Raw genomic sequence first — 12450 nt, forward strand, 5'->3', positions numbered from 1 at the left:
CCAAAGCCTTAGCCATGCTTAGCATGGGCTCTACTGCTTAGCAACATCCCCAACCCCCAAATTTTTAATGACTTGGCCATTCTCTTTCAGGTAGGTAGCAGATACCCAGGTTTTGAAATCAATTCTGAGATATTCTCTTATGAGCATATCAAAATCAGGTCTCCAGGTGGCTCTGATATCACCTCTTTAGAAAGAGGCATTCCCTACCCAGATCCTGGGCTAAGGAGTCATATTTCTGGTTGTTTGAACTTAGATTGGGGGAGGGGGTGTAGTGGAGGGAAGGTTGGGGATTCCTTTAGTTTTTAGATCAATCTGGGTCTAGTGGATTTCAAGACTCTCATTCATCCCTAGGCCACCAGATCTCTCTCTCTCCCATGGCTCCCAGTACCTGATAGAAGCAGTCCGGGGTCTGTGCTCTCGGGAATCCATCACCCAGCCCACGTGGCTCTCCAAGGGTGGGTTTGAGCTGTGCCTTGTCTTCCTTTTTCGAGGCATCTGTAAAGGTGAATCCAGAATTTGCTATTTGTACTCCTACAATTTTGAGGAGCATCAAGGAGTAAGATTATAGGAGTAAGATGTTCTATATGTCTTATTCCTCACATTTTACAAAAGCATTTTAGTATCCATTCTCCCACATAATGGTCAAAGCTGTAGCTAAGCAACTGATCCATCTGTTTCACAGGTGAAGAAATGGCAGCTTGGGAGTGAGGAATCTGCTGAAGGACTCATACCTAGTCAGTCCTCTCTGGGTCTCTTTAGGCCACCATTCCCACACCCAGTCTATTTTACAGATATGGGGATGAGTCCTTCAGGTTAAGGATATGAAGAATAGTGGGGATCTGGTCCTTTCTTGGCGCAGACAAGGCAAGGGAGAGAAGCAAAGCACTGGAAGGTGATCAAGTGGGCTCACTTAGCCCAGCAGGCGCACCTCACCTTGGCATCTAGCGTCCGTCCTTCTTTCACCACTGGGTAAAACCGTGACGTCTGACTTGAGTCTTTGAGCTGTGGGGTCCGGGGTGTACGGGGGGTCCTGGCATTGCGATAGTTTGGCGACTCTGGGACAGTAGTTGGTAGAGAGCGGGCAATGGTGGAGGGCTCAGGAGCACCAAACAACTTGTTGGCCAGGGCATCAGTGGGAACTGCACAAGCAGAAAAAGGGTCAACAAGAGGTAGAAGGCCCCCAACATGGGCATCAGACCCTCTCACCCATGCCAGGTCTCAAGGGCCTGGCCCCTTACCTTGATGAAACCGGGGAGGCCCAGGAGGAACCTCCTGGTTGGGATCCACAGGGGGTTCAGGGGTCAGTGTGTCAAACTGCTCCCGGCTGATCATGTTGACTTTCTTAAAGTTCTCGACTTCTTGCTGCAGAGGATGTGAGGTGGGTGGGGAAAAATGTTAATCAGCAAGCTGCTCTAGCCTGCTTAGGAATCAAGACCAGCAGGAAGTTGGAGAGGACAGCTCCCACATCCACATCCATGGGACTCCTGGTCCCCAAGCTTTTAGCTGCCCCTCACTACTCCTCAATCCCAGTTGCCTTGGCATGAGGCTGCTAATCTAGGAGAAGGCAGTGCAGCCCCACCCTCCCTACAGCATGACCCCAGCCCCAGACAATAGGCCAGGAAAGTATAGGGGCTCTGTGTGAGATTTGTCTGCCTTTCCTCTTTCCTGCCCAAGATCAGGCTGACAGCAGAGCCCCAGAAGCTTACTACAGATTCTCCCCTAGGCAGTATGGTGCCTCCCCACACCTCTGCCACCGTCTAACTGAACAGGCTCACCAAGTGGGCCCTCCCAACACCCCACATAAGCACTTTGCAAAAAACTGCAACAGATGTCTTGACTGTTTCCCAAAAAACTATCTTTTTCCATTTTCCACACTCAAAAAACCAATCAGCCTCTCTTAGAGGTACTCCAAGCACACACACACTGCTCTGCCTAAGCCTCACCTTGATCTGGGAATACTCGGGTTCAAACTTCTCAGTCCACAGGTCCTGCTCATAGTAGAAGAGCCCGTCATTAATGACCTTGGCCAGTTCAGCACTCATCTTGGCACGAGAGGTGTGGTTGCCTGTACGGTCGCCCCCAGGATGCCGGCGCATGTAAGGTGGCGTCTGGGTAACAATGAGGATCTTGTTGACATCCCGGTCATCAATCTCATAGTCAGAGTCCTCATCAGACCAGGCAGTAAAGGTATTCTTTCGCCCGTCCATCTGCTCCATCTCCTCATCAAACAGGAAATCCAATTCCTCTTGCTCATCCTGATCTTTGGACATCAACTGCTGGGAGGGAAGCTGCTGTGGCAGAGATGTCGGGTGGGTGAACCTGGGCTCCTCTGACTTCTGAAAAAGGGACAGACCATGGAGAAGGGAATCACCAAGGGGTCCTTGGACCAGGCTTCCGCAGTTGTCCCACAAGAGGGAGGCTCTGGCTCCTGAGCATGAGACTGCCCTCCCTGGAGTGAGCAGGGTAGTCCATTGGAACCCACATTCCTTCACGCACAGCTCACATAACAGTCACTTGCAAACATTAATTATGCTCTCATTTACCTTACATCCTACACAGCGCCTAGTCTGGAAGTAGACACACAGCAGAAATTCCACAGGTTGATTCATCTATTTATCCAACTATTCAACACCTCATAATAAAGTTGAAGCTCTACAAGGCAAGTCGCCTTGTTTTCCATTAGACACTTATACATGTGTCAGGACCTAGCAACTAATGTTCATCAAGCAGATGGAAGCTCAGTTTAATGGAGAAAAGTCAACAAACCAGCCAAATGCAAATAGTATGATAAAGGCTATAAATAGGATTTGTGGGAGCACATGGGAGGGTACCTAACCAACTGGGAGTGGGAATTGCTAGGGGAGGCTTTTGGGAAGAAATGGCTACTAAAAGATGAACATAAGTAAGTCAGATAAGACAGGGATAGAGTGTACTAGTCAGGAAGAACAGCATGTCCCAAGGGCAGTTAACCCAGCATCTAAGTGTCACTGGATACTCTTGGGGAAAACCATTTGTCTACCTCACAATACATACTTCCAAAAGTAATGCCTGCTGTGCCAAGAGCACCCCATGTAAACTCACAACCTACCTCTCTCTTTTTTTGTGTGGTGCTAGGAATGGAACCCAGGGCCTTGGGCATGCTAAGAAGTTGTCCACCTCTGAGCTACACCTCAGCCCAAAACCTCTTTCAAGGTTCAAGACGGGCCATGCGGGAGTGGAAGCCCAAATTCTGGTACAGGGACTTAGACTGGATCCATTTTTTTTCACAGCCTTTGTAGTATAGGGAGCTGGGCTTTGTAAAGCCTTTGTTCCCTTAATACCTTTCCCCTGTACCTCGGGCCTGTCTACAGCATCTTTTAAAGGGCTGTAGCCATAACAGTGGGGAATTCTTAGAACCAACAGAAAGAGAAGATGAGAGCCAGTGAAAATATAAAAAGCACAGAATTCCTTAGACCCGAAGTCCAAGGTCATCTCTGGGGCTGGTGTTGTAGCTCAGTGGCAGAGTGCACTTGCCTCACATGTGTAAGGCCCTGGGTTCGATCCTCGGCACCACATTTAAAAAATAAATGAAAATAAATATATGGTGTCCATCTACCAAAAAAAAAAAAAAAAAAGTCACCAAAGAGTGGATGGGGTGAGCAGATAGAGATAAATTTGGCTCCTGGAAAGGAGGCAGGCAGTATTTTAGCTTAAGATAGAAATATTTCTTAAACAGTAGATTCACTGAGCCATCAGTACAGGAGACCTGTGATTCAGTCCAGACTCAAAGTCAGTGAAGTCATCACATGTGGGCCATGAATCTGCTCACTCTCCCTTCCCTCTTTTAAGGAGCCAAAGCACTTACATATATAGGACAGGGAGGACAAATTCAGGGAAAAGGCACTGCAAACATGGCACTTGGGATTTCAGTGAGGCAAAAAGAACATTCAAGAAACAGGAAACTTGGGCCACTGCTGCCAATGCTGTCCTGAAAGGAGGTCTCAGAAAGTAGAAATGGGCCATATCAATTTTCATGAAATCACTACTCCAACTCACATTACGACCCTGGACCACCTGTGATTGTTCTTGACCTTCAGAGCCAGAGTTCTATGCCTATTTGAGACCCCACGGCCCTGCAAGCCCTCTCACTCAGGGTCCTAGAACCCAAGGCAGGGGACGGTCTAGCCTACCTTGGGCCGTGCTGGGGAGGGCCGAGGCCGTTTCTTCACTTCAATCCAGTTCTCAGAATCCAGGTCAGGGAGGCTGGCAGACAGGCCCTTAGGCAGTGTCTTTAGGTTGCTGACCTCCTCCGTTTTCGTTGGCACTGGGGTGACTGCACGGGGAGAGCCAGGCGCCGACTCTGCAGGATGGAAAAGTGAGGTCCTCATCTCTCTACTCCTCTTCCTGAGGCCAGCCCTAGGATGGACTGCTAGCCAGAGGTCAAGGACAAGAAGGAGGCAGTTACATGCCAGCAGGGTACCTACCCGTCTCTTTCTGGTAGTGCTGGCGGGGAACAAACTCAGGGCAGTTGAGAAGCTGGGAAAAATCAGTCTGGGAATAATCCACTATTGGGGGACCAGGAAGAGGCCACTTCTCAGGCTCTTCCCTCCTTCGGACTTTCTCATCAACAATTTCCACCACCTTGCTGTCCTTGAGGGCCTGCAGGAAAGGAGGAGGGAAAAGGAATGAAGAGGAAAGACAAGGACAGCCAGAGATCCTAGAGATGATGGACAACTGGGTCCCCATAGGCTTAGGTATTAAGGCCAGTGCAAACAGTAATGTTATAAAACTGGCACCTTCTTCCCTGACTGGCAAATAGATAAGATCTTCAAATTTGTAGGGGGATACCAACATGCGAACCACACCTACCCACTGACCTTGCTATTCTACTTCCAGTAATCTAGCAAATACTTGCACACACAGGGATATGTATGTTTTAGATTTAGACAAGCGGCCATTCACAGTAATACAGGAAAAATACCTAAAAAGTATTTAACTTGCCATCATGTTAGCAATTCAAATAAATTATGGCATATCCATTCAGTGGAACACTACTCTGACACTAAACAAACAGCTTTACATATGGAGAAATAGAAAGACACAAAATATATTAAAGTTGAAAAAGCAGGAGTTGGCTACTATGTGCAAGATCCCTTTTACAGTTTTTATGTAAAAACAAAAATATACACATAAATTTTTCTAAGATTCACAAGTAAACTGCTATGGACATTATCTCTGAGAAAAAGAATGAAGATCAGAATGGAGAAGAAAATTGTCTATTTAAAAAGCTTATTTTTTTGGTGGGGGGGGAAGCGGGGCAGCATGAATGAAGGACAGAAATGAGGAATATCCCTTTCTTTTTTTTGGTACCGGGGATTGAACCCAGGGGGACTCAACCACTGAGTCCCATCCCCAGCACTAATTTGTGACAGGGTCTCATTGAATTGCTTAGCACCTCAATTTTGCTGGTGCTGGAAGAATTCAGAAAAGGTTACCTAGAGGGGAAGATAGAGAAAAAAAAGGTGGAAGTGACAGAATGTTAAGAATGATATTGGCCAAATTATATTGCTATATTGTGTGCATGTCCAAACACAATGAATCTCACTATTACGTACTATTATAATGTATCAATAAAAATATGGGAAAAAATAATTTTAAGTTAAACTTTCATGAATGAGTTTATAATCACACAGGTTATTTCATATAACTGAAAACAGTCACATACATCGAAAAAGGAAAATAAAATTCAGTGGTAGTAGAGATATTAGTGTAAGAATGTGTATATACTGTGGAATAAAACAAATAATTATGCTGATACCATTAGGTATTTTTGGCAGAGTAGAAAGAAGATATATAAGATTGTTGGGATTAGATAAAGATCCTGCACTCCTGAATTTTACAGTATATTCTCAAAATATACTTCTTACAAAAACAAATCTCTAGAAAAAATGATCAATCAAGTAGCAATAAGCATCCCTGTAACTCAGACCATGGTTTCTAAATATTATTTCCCCCACCCAAAAGGAACTAGAGTTATTTTATTTAAAAAAAATTTTAAAAGCCATTTTAGGTCTGGAACAGGAGATGTACAAGATGAATGAGAATCCCATTGGCCAAGTAAATATGGAACAATACGATCTAACATTAACTGCAATGGACTAAAATAAAAATTCACATGCTTATGCTTCAAAAACAAATTAAAAAAAAAACAACTCTCATTAGTCAACCCTCAAGGTTATTAGGAATCAATTCATACTTCTGTAAACTTAACAAAAGGAAAAACAATAAAAAAAAATCTGCCCTCCCTGTACAACCTCGTAGTAACTGAATAACTGATGAAGCAAGTTTCTCCTCAAAAAGGTATTATAGCTAATAAATGAATACTGACAGAATATCACAATTTTGTAATTCCTCATGAAATAATACACAGTGATAGTTAATAGCAGCTTATGTTACAAGAGGGACAAACAGAAGAAATGTTGAGTCACCCGAAGCAAACACATTATCTATGTAACACCCTTGTCAAGAGCGGGGGGGGGGGGGGGGGGGGGGGCACGGACCTCTAAAAACCTGAACCTCATCATGCCTTCAGGTCACCAGTTTACCAAAAACTGTAGTACAGATTACCTGTTTTTTTTTTTTTCCCCTTGGTACCGGGGGTTGAACTCAGAAGCACTCGACCACTGAGCCACATCCCAGCCTTATTTTGTATTTTATTTAGAGATGGGTCTCACTGAGTTGCTTAGTGCTAGAGGCTGGCTTTGAACTTGTGATCCCCCTGTCTCAGCCTCCTGAGTCGCTAGGATAACAGGCATGTGTGCACCACTGTACCTGGCCACATTAACATGTTAAATGACATCTCTGTTCTGTGGCAAATCCTACAAGATAACAACCTGGTTTATTCAAATGATAAACTGCCAAGAAAAAAGAGGGAGAAGAAAACTTAAAACAATATATGGGTCTTATATATAAATCCTGATCTTCAAAAACTATTTTTTTTAAAAATTGAGGGGGAACAATTAGGATGAATCTGAAACTGATCGATATCTAGTAATATTAAATAGGGACCTCTTCCGGAGGATTCTGCCTCAGCTCCAAACTCCAGCTCTTTAAGTAAGGACCTCTCTTTCCGCAGTACCCTAACCCCAGGGAGAAACACATACCGCAAAAATAAGTGAAATGTCAGTGGTAAGGGCTTGCACACGATGGAAGGAAGCAATAAGGGTGATGGGAAGGAAACCATCAGCATCCATTTTTCTTCTCAGGAAGAAATCTCGCTCTAAATTGTCCACGCTGAAGTAGTACTCACTAAGTGGAGGGGAGAAGAGGCATCACTGAGGAACTGAAGCATAATTCATTAATACACCTTCCCTGCTTCATTATCCACCCCAGCCCCCTTCACACTGCCTCTCACCTGTCCTGCCTCTCTCCTACCGTATAAGGGCTGAAAAGAAATGAGGCTATACCTTCAATGGCCACTAACTTTAGATCAAATCATTCTCTCTGCCCTTCAGTCCCTTGGCATGACTGGCAAACTCCTCATCTCTCTTTAAATCCAGTTCCAATATAGTTGGCCACCTTCTCTTTTGCTCCTGAAACACTTGTAATACCGTACTGCAATTATCTACTTCCTTGTATGGGTTCTCCAAGCTCAGTGAGACTATATATTAGAGTGGTTAAGAGCAAAGGTTTTGCAACCAGACAGAAATGGATTCTGATCTGCACTGTTAAATACTTGCTGTGTACTGGTCCTGTTTGCTCACCTATAAAATGGGGACAAAACCCAACTCACAGGAATTCAGCAGTTGAAAAAAAAAAAAAATCACAGTATCAAATAAGATAATGCCTATAAAATACTTAAGACTGAGCCTGGCCAATAGTGAAAACTCTATATATAAACATTTGCTAGCATTCAAGTCAGTGCTTTCGTTACCAATGGAGGCACAGCAGTGGGCAGATTCTAGGCATCTTTCCTCCTTTTCATTAGTGGTAGTTTCAAATTTCCTTAAGGTAAACATGGTTTTACTTCTGTAATCAACAATTAACTATGAAAAGTCAGATGAAAGACCAAGAGAAAAGTCACCTAGCTGTGCTAGCCATCAAGGGAGCACTCCCTACTCTGCCTGCCAGCTGCAACCCTCTGGAAGCCCCTCACCTCCCTCCCAGTTCTCAGCAGCCCTGCTCCCCTCAACACTCACATCTGTCGCTTGATGTAGTCTTTGAGCAGCTCCTGGTCCACGCTGTAAAGCTCAGTGCTGCTGACATTGTCAAAGTAGTAGGTAATGTTGTTCATGTACTTGGGGGTTCGAGGCCCCTCTGCACCATCAAACTTTCGATAGCCAAATTGGTAGTCAAAATGTGCTACGGGGAAATGGGTGCTGTGAGGGAAAGAATATTACTGCCCACCACCCCCGCCGCATTCCCTTGGACATCCCGGAGCCCAAAGGGGCCTCACGTACTTCGAGTGCCACCCCGGCCGCGTCCCCGGCCGCGACCACGCCCCCGTCCACGGCCACGGAAGGAAGCCCGCGCCCCACCAGCCCCATCACTCTTCACACTCGATGTTTCGTCCTGGTCGTGCCAGGCAGGCTCCGGTTTGGTCTCTGGTTGCCAGGCTGGGGTGGGGGTGGCCACAGACACAGGCATGTAGGTGGCAGGCTCAGACCCTAGAGGGGAGAGTGAGCAACAGGTCAGGCCTGAGGTTATCTCCCAAGTCCAGGCCCTCTATAGTGGACAGTTGTGTACCTTTGATCTCCCCGCGGTTGGCAGGTGTATGTCTTGGCTCCTGCGGGCGAGCGGGGCGTGAGGCAAGTTTCTCTCTGGGAACTTCGGGCTTCATGTCTATTTGCAGGGGAACCCACTTATGTTTATTCCCTGGAGGACAGCATGAACACATGAAAAAGTCTTGAGAGAGGCTTTTGCTGCCCAACTTTCCCGCTGCCCTGGGCTTTGGCTTAAATCACATTATGGTGATCTCGGGCAGATTCCTTTCCCACACACCAGGTCCATGGCCTTCAGTGTGATGGAGACTCCTGGCTAACTCTCAATGTTGATGTCTACAGAGTCTGAGAACAAACTTTTAGAGTCATCAACATGGTTACCCAGGATGATAAAGACTACACTTTCTAGGTTCTCTTCAGACACATGTCAAAATCCTGCCTGTGAAATAAAGGAGCCAATTCCAGGTGGAGTACCTCTAAGGAAAAGAGCTGTCCTTCCCTTTCTCCCTTCCTGCCAGCTAGAGTGAGCAGGAAATAGGGAGCCATCTTGGATGCTGAAGTGCCAAGACACTGCTGCAAAAGGAAAGCAGGCAGGAGTTGTCGTATTAGGCCTGGCTGACTGACACCAATGTTCTGTGAGATAAACCAATATTTTTTTTTGTGGGGGTGGGTGGGTGGGGGGCCAGGGATTGAACTCAAGGGCACTGACCACTGAGCCACATTCCCAGCCCTATTTTGTATTTTATTTAGAGACAGAATCTCAGAGTTGCTTAGCACCTTGCTTTTGCTGAGGCTGGCTTTAAATTCATGATCCTCCTGTTCCAGCCTCCCGAGCCACTGGAATTACAAGGCATGCACCACCGTACCCATAGAGAAACCAACATTTATCTTATTTAAACCATTTTTTACTTTGGATCTCTACTGGAAAAGCCGAATCTGTATCTGAACCATTTCAGCAATTTTTTGGAAACTCTTAAAAAAGCAATGTAAATTCCTGTCTGCAAGAGGGTGAACTAATGGACCAACAGCCACAGAGAATACTATTATCTCAATGGCTACAGCAATCAGCCTTCTGCTGGACCTAAAAATCCTCCAGCAGCCCCCAGAGTTGTTGTTCTTTTTTTTTTTTTAAACTGGTAGTGGGGATTCAACATAGTTACCGTCCCCAGTCTTTTATTTTTTACTTTGAGACAGGGTCTCACTAAAATGCTTAGGGCCTCAATAAATGGCCGAGGCTGGCTTCAAACTTGTGATCCTCTCACCTAGCTTCCCAAGTTGCTGGGATTATAGACATGTGCCACTGCACCCAGCAGTCCCCAGAGTTCTGACATTTCATTTCTGTGCGGCCATCTCTTCTCAAGTCCTGCTCAACTCACCTTTCTTCTTCTGCCCGCCTCGCTGGCAGTCTTCGTCCCCATTCTTCTCCTCCCCTGATTCATCTGATTTGGTTTTCGGGCTCTCCTTACTATCGCTCCCCTCTCCTTTCTCCTGTTCTTTCATGTCCTTCTTGGGTGGCAGCTTACGGGCAGGCTGAGGCTTGTGAGACTGTGGCTACAGTAGAAAGTAAGGGAACAGGAAGTGAGCGTGTGTAGGAGAGCCTTTGGGATGAGTGGAAGAGCTTCCTGTCACTAGAAAGGTAGGCAGAGGAGCAACAGCATGTGATGGCAGGTAGACTAGATACAACCTACTTCCACACCTGAAATGCCTTTACTGAAAGCAAGATCACACAGGCCAGGAGGTGGGAAAGACAACTTGTCTCTCAGGCTTACCTGTGTTTAATGTCAAAGACAATGCCCAGTTTAATGCTAATCTTTTCTTCCTGCTCTGTTCTTAGTTGCTCTCATTATATCAAACAAGACATTTGGTATTTGTTTTTTAGGGATTGGCTAGCTTCACTAAGCATAATCTGCTCTAGTGCCATCCATTTCCCTGCAAATTCCATGATTTTGTCATTTTTTAGTGCTGCGTAATACTCCATGGTGTATAAATGCCACTTTTTTTTTTATCCATTCATCTATTGAAGGGCATCTGGGTTGGTTCTACAGTCTAGCAATTGTGAATTGTGCTGCTATGAACAGAGACATGAGGTGGGAGGGAAAGGGAGAGAAAAGGGAAATTGCATGAAAATGGAGGGAGACCCTCAATGTTATACAAAATTACATATAAGAGGTTGTGAGGGGAAGGGGAAAATAAACAAGGAGGGAAATGAATTACAGTAGATGGGGTAGAGAGAGAAGATGGGAGGGGAGGGGAGGGAGGATAGTAGAGGATAGGAAAGGTAGCAGAATACAACAGTTACTAATAGGGCATTATGTAAAAATGTGGATGTGTAACCGATATGATTCTGCAATCTGCATTTGGGGTAAAAATGGGAGTTCATAATCCACTTGAATCTAATGTATGAAATATGATATGTCAAGAGCTTTGTAATATTTTGAACCAAAAAAAAAAAAAAAGACAATGCCCAGGAGCCTAATGTTTATTCCCTACAATAGGGACTACCATGTAGTTCTGGTGGAATAGATGGAATAGATGTGTGTGGAATAGATACTGGCCCCTGGCCTACCTACATCAGCTCCAAAATCAGGACTTCACCCACTCAAAGTGGTCACAGCCAGTGAACAAGGGATTTAGGTTACAAGTGCTAGGAAGAAGAGAACTGACTAGAAGAGCTACATAAGCTTCCCCAAGTTGGAGGTCAATACCTGGCCTAATATATCCTCTCCTGTGTTGCTTATAGGAAATGCAAGTGCAGTGATAGAGAAGACAGGCTTTGGAATTCAGCAACATATTTGATAGCCAATTCCCACAAGCCACCAAGAGCTGAAGTAACTTCTCTGAGACTTAGAGAGGATGATCAGACAGTATCTGGCAGTCCATAACAGAAGGCACTGGCTCAAATAATGAGAATGCCTAGCTATTTCAATGTCGCCCACATTATAGTAACGACTATTTATTTATTTTTATGTTGCCCAGGCTTGCCTCAAATTCCTGGATTAAAATGATCCTCTTCCTGCCTCAGCCTCTTAAGTAGCTGGGACTACAGGTGCTTACCACCATGCCCAACCAACTACTCACTCCCCTTTTAAAAAAATATTTTTAGTTGTAGATGGACACAATACCTTTATTTTATTTATTTTTATGTTGTATTGAGGATCAAACCCAATACTCCACACATGCTAGGCAAGTGCTTTACCACTGAGCCACAACCCCAGTCCCCAACTACCCCCTTTTTAAAAAATTAAGAAAGGTAAACCCCAAGGTTTTGAAAGTTTATGAAGCCAAACAGAGTTCAAATCTGCCCATCCCTTCCCGGTCTCACCTGCACACTCTTGTGGGCTATCTCTCCAGGTGTGGGCCAGTTGATTGCATCTCCAAAATCACCAACCTGTAAGGAACATTCTATGAGGGCCCTAGGGTGACCCTGCCTCTGCCATTCAGCCCCTCACTCAAGGTCCAGCTCTACTAAGAGGAGAGATCAAGAGCCAAATCAGTCTATTCATTAGGACCATCCATCCTGGGGCCCAGAAAGCATTCCCCTGCTATCTGTAGAGAAGCCAGCAGCACCTGGCAGTCCAGAAGGACTCTTTACAAGGGTAAAGAATGCACTGCACTGCAGTGCCACCAGTGAGTCCCCAGGGCCTACCCATGCCATTTCCTACCTTGCTGCCTTTGCGCTGTTTAGGAGCAGCTGCCCTCACCACCTTGGCTGGAGCAGAATGTTCTGTGGGAACAAGGCAGAGAGAAAATG

General features: G+C 45.4%; 1 protein-coding gene across 2 annotated transcripts in view; it reads right to left on the reverse strand.

Annotated features, from left to right (window-relative positions):
* Positions 1-12450, reverse strand: part of Larp1 (La ribonucleoprotein 1, translational regulator) — an 85341-nt gene that overhangs the window by 10887 nt on the left and 62004 nt on the right. For both annotated transcript variants that reach the window (XM_076856404.2, XM_076856403.2), the window contains exons 2-14: positions 12362-12423; positions 12022-12087; positions 10076-10250; positions 8725-8853; positions 8439-8645; positions 8178-8340; positions 7143-7287; positions 4464-4638; positions 4170-4339; positions 1944-2336; positions 1239-1362; positions 934-1139; positions 389-495 (exon numbers count right to left, since the gene is read on the reverse strand). In XM_076856404.2, coding sequence (XP_076712519.1) covers positions 389-495; positions 934-1139; positions 1239-1362; positions 1944-2336; positions 4170-4339; positions 4464-4638; positions 7143-7287; positions 8178-8340; positions 8439-8645; positions 8725-8853; positions 10076-10199 — 1943 coding nt within the window. In that variant the 5' untranslated portion in view covers positions 10200-10250; positions 12022-12087; positions 12362-12423. The remainder of the gene's footprint in view (positions 1-388; positions 496-933; positions 1140-1238; positions 1363-1943; positions 2337-4169; positions 4340-4463; positions 4639-7142; positions 7288-8177; positions 8341-8438; positions 8646-8724; positions 8854-10075; positions 10251-12021; positions 12088-12361; positions 12424-12450) is intronic.

Source organism: Callospermophilus lateralis, chromosome 5 (genome assembly GCF_048772815.1).
Source record: "Callospermophilus lateralis isolate mCalLat2 chromosome 5, mCalLat2.hap1, whole genome shotgun sequence".
Lineage (NCBI taxonomy): Eukaryota > Metazoa > Chordata > Mammalia > Rodentia > Sciuridae > Callospermophilus > Callospermophilus lateralis.